Source organism: Furipterus horrens, unplaced genomic scaffold, assembly GCF_987537825.1.
Source record: "Furipterus horrens unplaced genomic scaffold, mFurHor1.1.pri manual_scaffold_6, whole genome shotgun sequence".
NCBI lineage: Eukaryota > Metazoa > Chordata > Mammalia > Chiroptera > Furipteridae > Furipterus > Furipterus horrens.
The window spans coordinates 1,674,777-1,683,244 of NW_028327176.1; the positions used below are offsets into that span (position 1 = coordinate 1,674,777).

Below are 8,468 nucleotides of genomic sequence, written 5' to 3' on the forward strand. Positions count from 1 at the left end.
CTCGGGCCGGCGGGGTGTGGCAAAGTCGGTGGATTTGCCTCTGCCCTCCAGAAGCCGTGGCCCCTGAGGGAGATCGGGGTGCACATGCCATAGTAAAGGGGGGCACGAAGTGCCGCAGGGACGCTGCCTGAGACCAGAGGCGCGGTCGGGCAATGCCGTCTAACAAATGTGTCTGTGCGCCCCCGAAGCACCAGGAATGTGTCTCCACAGTATGCCTCGCGCTGTACTTAAGGGACAGAGTTGGCAGCCGCCTCCTCCTCGACGCAGCTTACAGTCCGGGCTCTAACCCGGGCAGCCATGTCTCACGCAGCCCTGCCTGACAGCCCAAGGGCAGAACGGCGCCTGCGCGTTTCCAGGCTGCGACCCTGGACAGAGCGAAGGGTCCTTCCTCTCCCATGTGGGTCATCGGACTCCCCCACGCCTCCTACCGCTGACGTGTAGCCTTAGGAAAGGAGTCTAGAGAGTCGCTAAGGGGCGAAATCCTCTACAGAGAACAAGTTAGAGAGATCTATGGTGTTTTCTCTCTCTCCCTTTGTTCTAGGGCTCATTATCGAAGAACCACAGACTGAAGGGTTTGAACAACAGAAATTTATTTTCTCACAGGTATGGAGGCCAGAAGTCCAAGACCAAGGTGTTGACAGAGTGACTCCTGCTTTGGACTAGGAGAGGGAAGGAAGGAATGGAGGGAGGGAGGGAGGGAGGAAGGAAGGCAGACAAGACACTGGAACCAAATCTCTAATCCCAGGGAGACCTATTCCAGAGCCTTGACTCTCAACACCTAAAAGCCAGTGTTTAATTAACACCTCATTACAGATCAATTCAGTGGTCTTCGCCAGCACTGCTTAAAGAAATAGAATAGAAAGACAGCCTGGGTTGCATTTAATAAGGAGAGATGCTAACCCGTGACACTTTGGTCTCTGCAGTGCACGGGCAGTGTGTGCAGTCGGGCGCGGTGGCCGTGGAACTGCGTGGACAAGTGTCTGGGTCCCTGCCCATGCCGCACGACCCCCTGACGGGGCCTCCGTGGAGCCCTGTTCCCGCCCGGTGATGCAGCGAATAAACCAGTGAGAACGTCAGCCACATGACCTCAGCTCCTGAAGCGTGTTCTGAGGACCCCAGCAGGGTAATGACAGTCACAGGCAGCGTGGGGGGCGGGGCAGCAGGCGCTCCGCAGGGACCGGCAGCCTTGCGCCTGCGGTCTGCGTGCTGTGGTGGAGCTCAGGATGCAAAGATCAGGTGAAAAGAAAGTTCCAGGTGGACAGAATAACATGCAAAAGCCCTAACACAGTGGCTCTCAACCCTCCTAACGCTGCGACCCTTTCATACAGGTCCTCATGGTGTGGTGACCCCCGACCATAAAATTATTTTCGTTGCTACTTCATAACTGTAATTTTGCTACTGTTAGGATTTGTAATTGTAATTGATATGCAGGACTTATTTTCATGATTACAATTTGAACATAATTAAAGCATAGTGATTAATCACAAAAACAATATGTAATTATATATGTGTTTTCCGATGGTCTTAGGTGACCCCTGTGCAAGGGTCGTTCGACCCCCAAAGGGGTCGCGACCCACAGGCTGAAAACCGCTGCCCTAAAGCGTCATGAGAAGAGTCAGGCGAGACGTAGCGGGGCAGGAGTCGCGTCACACGGGCCTTGTGGGTTTCTCTGAGACCCAAATACGCTCCTCATGGAGAGTGCTCAGCGTCTCTGTCTCTGTGTGTGAGGTCGCCACTCTGAGCAGGCCCCCCCTGTTTCTGTTTACTCAGCAGGTATGTTGTGCTAAGTGTCACTGAGGTGGGGAACACATGAAGAGCCGCAGGGAAGCCCAGGGTGTGTGTGTGTGTGTGTGTGTGTGGCCTGCATGTGTGTGCACGCGTGCACGTGTCTGGTGCGTTGAGTCAGTGCCTACCTGTCACCACTGAGGGACACTCAAGGGGAACTGTCCCGTAGACAGCAGCTATTCAGATCCAAACTTGGGCTTCAGGTCTGAGGTGGGGGTAAAGCCGAATGTGCAGTGATGGAGGAGCTCACCTGGGAGCGCAGATCTAGGGCAGAAGGCTCCTCTTGTGGGACAGGCACCCTTCCAGCATGGAGACACGCGTTTCCTGAGACTACACCCCCAAACCCTGGGTCTGAGTCCACGAGTGGGGCCCTTACCCAGTGATACTTTCAGCATATTATTTGCTTAGCAAAACGTTCCTTCTTCAGAGGATAAGGGAGCATTTCATATTAGTTCTTACCATGTTATCCAGATTTTGAGACATTTTTAGGACTATCTTACCTCCCTTAGAACAATAGTTCTTCTAAAAGAAGTTTTTTTCTGTAAAGATGCAACTGTAAAAAGATAATATTGATAATAATAAGCATGAAAGTCATTTGCTGCTCTAATCAAATATAAATCTTAAGACTCTGAATATTAATTATTTATCCCAAAACATTTAGTTTTAGAAGGAAAATTACATATCTTGCTTATAAATAAATACATAGACTGATGGGCACACACTGATAAAGTATACATCGGCTATAAACAGATTATGGATGGGTCGAATCCTGCCGTACATCCCGCAGAAAGCCCTGGCTGGTGGGGCCCAGTGGATTGAGCACAGGCCTGAGAACCAAAGGGTCACCAGTTCAAATCCTAGTTAGAGCACGTGCCCGGGGTTGCAGGCCGGGTCTCCCATTGGGCATGTGCGAGAGGCCACCACACACTGTTGTTTCTCTCCCTCTCTCTCTCTCTCTCCCTCCTTTCCCCTCTCTCTAAAAATAAATAAAATCTTTTTTAAAAATAGCAGAAAAATGTCCATTTTGCTCAGATTTACAGAAGGCCACACTTCCTGTTTGTTAGCTTAGCACAGTTGCTTACTGCGGACGCCGCAGACCTCCGCTTTCGGCGTGCAGACCTCAGACATGCTCCCACTTCTCCTCCGGGAAGGTTCCATCCCCAAATCTCCCCCGGCGAAGCAGAACAGAAGATATACAATGGGCTGTGCAGTCCTCCTTTCCTTCCCTCACTCCAGCCCTCACTCACTTGGCTAACAGTAAACACGTGGCAGGGGGAGGGGGGGGGGTTGGATCCATGTTGCAAGACCCTCTCTGGAAAGCGCGCTACCTTGTCCACAGTCTGCAGAGCGCGCTGCTCCGTGCGTTCCCTGCGCGCCCGGCGCCTGCCTCCCCATCAGCCTCTAAGGCGTCTTCACTGACTCACCTGGTTTCATCCGATCCTCGCTCTCAGCTACAACCCCTTCCACGCCTTTATCTTCTCAAACAAATGACGCATCTCTCTTGGGACAGAAATTGTTTCTTATTTGAAAAAGTAAATGTTAACTAATATTTTCTTCGAGAAGATGAGAACGCTAGGAGAGGAAGGCCATCATTTTTCCAGCCCTAGACGCGCACGACCTCCCATCCTAAAATGAAACATCTTTGCTGGGGGGAGGGGGGCAATATATACTGCATTCGCCCATGGCTTTCCAATGCATTTTCTCAGGGTTGACAAGGCGAGGTGCCGGCACAGTTTGCACGAAAACAGTGCAAAGGAGCTAAATTATTTCCAGCCCTCTAGCTAGAGCGTGGATCCCTCACGTGCTGAGGGAAGAGGGGTGTCAGTCCAGCGTTGTCTCCACCCCACCCTCCATGGTGTCCCCAGAGCTGGCACCGGGTGAGGTGACATACAAGCCGCAGTGCATTGCGGGAGGCAAGGTGAATTTTCACACGCTGCCTGGGTTTCATACATCTTCAGACTGCAGGTCACCCGGCAGAAATGGACCGCCAATTCTCGTTGTAAAAATAAATAAATAACTCGCCAGCATTTTTAGCCTGAAGCCGACAGGCACTGGATGCAGTGATTCTCGTTAGTGTGACCACGAGGTGGGACGGGGATGGCGGTCAGCTCTTCTCCCAATAATGACGTGTGGGAACATGCTGGCCCTTTGTTGCTGAAGTCCTCCGAGGAGACGCGTGCTTAGGGAACGCAGCACGGTTTGCAGAGAGGCGCCTGCAAGGGGGCGAATCTGGATAATTGTTATCAGTCTTAAGCAGCTGACTCGTCTTGCTTGTAAAAGCTGAGCAGTGTCTTAGGAGCCATTCGAAGGTGCCAGCGCCCCAACGCCGGAGGCTGCGAAGACAGGGGTGACGCCAGACAGCGAGTAGGAAGCGGCGGGTTTCTCTTAATTGCCCCCAGAATATCCGCGGATGGCAGCAGGGACTAAATAAAGACACAAAGAGGAGCGGGCGTGGGAGCAGCGCCTCCAGCCCGCAGGGTGGCGGGGCCGCTTTACATAACCCAGCCTGCTCCCGGGGCCGGCGCGCCAAGGGCGGGCCGCCCCACCTTCTCACAGACCGAGGAAATAATCGGACTCGAAACTCGGGGTGCACCTGGTGTGCCCTTTGCCCTGTGCTGTTCCGCCGAAAGAGCGAGCCACTCGGGAGGCGAGCGAGCCGGGTGCTGGATTTCGGGAGGCGGCTGCTCGGAGGGCGCTGGTGACCGAGCAGGAGGAGGGGACCTAGAGGCAGAGGACCGGGAAGAAGTGAGGGAACTGGGGGAAGGGACACGGGGGGCGCGGGGCTGGAGAGGAGAGCGGGGGGCGAAGGACGCCACGGCGGGGGCTGTGCTGCAGCGGGCAGGCCCCAGCGCCCGGCTCGCCCCCAGCCTCGGGAGTGGCCAGCTTGAACGCGGGGACCCGGCCCCAGTCAAACCCCACTGACCGTTACCCGGCCTCCGCCCGGGGCGGGGCGCGCGGGGCCGAGCGCTCGGAGCCGGAGGCGGCCGAGCCTGCACCGCGGCGTCTGCAAGCCCCACCGAGGAGGGAAAACAGACGGAGAAAAAGGACAAAACAGAAAAATGCAAACGGGGGAGGGCGCACGCAAACCTCGCGGGCTTTAAATGGATTTCTTTGCTTTAGAAAAAAGCGAGAGAGGGAAGAGGAGAAAGAGCCCACGTGTCCCGGGAAGGTGTTGTGTTAAAGCGCCACCTTCCGTCGGCGCGGGGCCGCAGCGGGCTCCCCGGCGGGCTCCGGCCGGGGGTGCAGGAGGAGCCGCTGCGCCCACGGGGGGCGGGCCGGGCCTCGCCCGCCATCTCAGTGTGCGCGCGCCCGCGAGCGTGCCCAAGGCGAGGGGCGCGCCCCGGCTGCGCGCACCGACGGGCCCCTTGGGGGCCGCACAAAGGGGTTCCGGACCTCTCCCGGGACCTGCTCCACGGTTCGCGCGAGCGCCGGACTAGCCCGGTCCGCCCCGGGCGCGTCCGCTCCCCGCGCTGTCGTGCGTGGGCCCCCGACCCCCACCCCCGCCAGCCCCAGCATCCCGGGGAGAGGCGCATCTGTGCACACACGCGGATTTTTTAAAAATAACATATTTTCTAGACAGGCCTCCTGCCCCCACCCCCATTTTGCAAAGCCCCCGGAGGGCGGGGGAGGGGGCGGGGCGGCGGAGTTAATAAAGGGAGATAGGCGGAGCCGGCCGCCAGCCATTGGCTGGCCCGGGGAGTGATGTCACTCATATGACACCCTGATAACTAGTTGGGAGAGAGTCCTCAACTTTTTGCAGAAGGAGCGCGCGCGCGACTGGGAGTGCTCGTGGTCTGGCGCTTGCGGCGGGAGCCACGAGCCGGAGAGAGGGTCCCGGGCTGCCTCGGCCGCCGCAGCCGCCTCCCCCGTCGCGGCCGCAGCCCCCCGCGCTGGCGGCCCCCGCCGCCGAAGCCGCCGCAGCCGCTGTGTGCAGCTTGGGAGGGGGGGCGGGGGGGAGGGGGGGAGCCGCAGCCGCGGGGCGCCAAGGACTTTGCAAGTTGCCCGGGAAGGTGGAGGGGCGAGAGGGGGAGGGGGACCTCCGCACGAGACCGAGCGGCCCGGGTCGGAGCGCCCAGCCCCGCAGAGGATCATGGTGCAGCAGGCGGAGAGCTTGGAAGCGGAGAGCAACCTGCCCCGGGAGGCGCTGGACACGGAGGAGGGCGAATTCATGGCGTGCAGCCCGGCGGCCCTGGACGAGAGCGACCCGGACTGGTGCAAGACGGCGTCAGGCCACATCAAGCGGCCGATGAACGCGTTCATGGTGTGGTCCAAGATCGAGCGCCGGAAGATCATGGAGCAGTCCCCGGACATGCACAACGCCGAGATCTCCAAGCGGCTGGGCAAGCGCTGGAAGATGCTGAAGGACAGCGAGAAGATCCCGTTCATCCGCGAGGCCGAGCGGCTGCGGCTCAAGCACATGGCCGACTACCCCGACTACAAGTACCGGCCCCGGAAAAAGCCCAAGATGGACCCCGCGGCCAAGCCCAGCGCCAGCCAGAGCCCCGAGAAGAGCGCGGCGGGCGGCGCGGGCGCGGGCGGCGCCAAGAACTCCAAGGGCTCCAGCAAGAAGTGCGGCAAGCCCAAGGTCCCCGCGGCCCCCGCGGCCCCCGCGGCCGGCGGCGCCAAGGCGGGCGCGGGCAGGGCGGCGCAGCCCGGGGACTCGGGCGGCGCGGGCGACGACTACGTGCTGGGCAGCCTGCGCGTGAGCGGCGCGGGCGCGGGCGGCGGCGGCGGCGCGGCCAAGACAGTCAAGTGCGTGTTCCTGGACGAGGACGACGACGAGGACGAGGACGACGACGAGCTGCAGCTGCGGATCAAGCAGGAGGCGGACGAGGACGACGAGGAGCCGCCGCACCCGCCGCTCCTGCCGGCGCCGGGGCACCAGGCGCCGCAGCTGCTGAGACGCTACAACGTCGCCAAAGTGCCCGCCAGCCCCACGCTGAGCAGCGCCGCCGAGTCCCCCGAGGGCGCCAGCCTGTACGACGAGGTGCGGGCCGGCGGGGCCCCGGGCGCGGGCGCCGGCAGCCGCCTCTACTACAGCTTCAAGAACATCACCAAGCAGCACCCGCCGCCGCTGGCGCAGCCCGCGCTCTCGCCCGCGTCCTCGCGCTCCGTGTCCACCTCCTCGTCCGGCAGCAGCGGCGGCAGCGGCAGCGGCGGCGAGGACGCCGACGACCTCATGTTCGACCTGAGCTTGAATTTCTCCCAGAGCGCGCACAGCGCCAGCGAGCAGCAGCTGGGCGGCGGCGCGGCGGCCGGAAACCTGTCCCTGTCGCTGGTGGATAAGGATTTGGATTCGTTCAGCGAGGGCAGCCTGGGCTCCCACTTCGAGTTCCCCGACTACTGCACGCCCGAGCTCAGCGAGATGATCGCGGGGGACTGGCTGGAGGCGAACTTCTCCGACCTGGTGTTCACGTATTGAGCGCGCGCCGCGCTCGCGCGCACCCTCCTCCTGTTCGGCGGGCGCAGAGCAGGGGTCCTTCCAGGCGCGGTGGTGGCGGTGATGGTGGTGGTGGTGGTGGCGGCGGCGGCGGCGGGGGTGGCGGTGGTGGTGGGGTGGAGGGGAGAGGAGATGGGGATGTTGATATGTCGTGACACAAAGAAATGGGAAAAGATGAAGTTTTTGGTGGAGTTTAAGTGAAATGAGTAGTTTTAAAAGATTTTTTTTCCTTTTTTTTTTTTTTTTTTGTCCCCTCTCCCTTCCTTTATCGTGTCCCCAGGTAGTTGCATACCTAGTCTGGAGTTGTGATTTTTACCTGCCCCCTCCCCCCCCAAAATGTGTTTTTGTAATTACTATTTCTTTTTCCTGAAATTCGTGATTGCAACAAAGGCGGAGGGGGCGGGGAAGGGGCCGCTCCGGAAGGCGCGGTTTGAAGCTTGTCGGTCTTTGAAGTCTGGAAGACGTCTGCAGAGGAGCCTTCTGGCAGCACAGCTGTTACTCCAGGGAGTCGGTTGGAGATTTTTTTTTTTTTTTTCCTTAAGAGATCTTAATGAACTGGTGATTTTTTTTTTAAGACACACACACAAAAAGAAAAACAAAAGGGACCATTGCAACTTTTTGTTTTGTTTTATTTTATTTTATTTTTGGAGGGAGAAAACTGATGTCTTCTATGCATCCGATTCTTAACAAAACTGCAGGGAGCTTGAAAAAAAAAATGCAGACTGTACAAACGCTTACAAAAAAAAAACTGTGAACTGACTTAAGATCAGAGTTTACTTTTCAGAACAAATTGTTTATGGTTTTACAAATGTGATTTCTACTTGCCAACTTTTTTTTTGTATCTTGTTCCCTTATACCTCCTTGATTGAATACCAGACAGCCTAGACCTCAGTACAAAAGGTATTGAAACATTTTTGATACATAACAGACCTCAGTCTTTTTTAAAAATTAATATATTTTCAGGCGTATTTTTGTACAGTGAAAAGGGAACATTCTTGCTGTGTTTTTCCAGTAAGACTTTCAGGCACTTCTTCCCTTTCGATTTCTTGATTTTTTTTTTTTTCCTCTTTTTTAGCATGCAAGTATGTTGGTACGTTATGTCCTGGTTTCAAAAGGATTAAAATTTTAAAATAATCCTTGCATCTAAAGGCCTTGTGGTTTAAAGGAAAAAAGCAAACTTTTTTTTTTTTTGTACAGCTATAGTAGATATTTGTTCAATATTTGTAGGTAAAGATTTATTGAA

At 57.1% G+C, this 8,468-nt stretch overlaps 1 protein-coding gene across 1 annotated transcript; it reads left to right on the forward strand.

Annotated features, from left to right (window-relative positions):
* Window positions 1-5,853: 5,853 nt before the first annotated feature.
* On the forward strand, window positions 5,854-7,207 carry SOX11 (SRY-box transcription factor 11). The gene has a single exon (XM_090280153.1). The coding sequence runs from the start codon at window positions 5,876-5,878 to the stop codon at window positions 7,205-7,207; it is 1,332 nt and encodes a 443-aa protein (XP_090136279.1). The 5' UTR covers window positions 5,854-5,875.
* Window positions 7,208-8,468: the final 1,261 nt, after the last annotated feature.

Coding starts and splice junctions, on each gene's coding strand:
- SOX11 (XM_090280153.1), top strand. CDS start 5,876: ATGGTGCAGCAGGCGGAGAGCTTGGAAGCGGAGAGCAACCTGCCCCGG.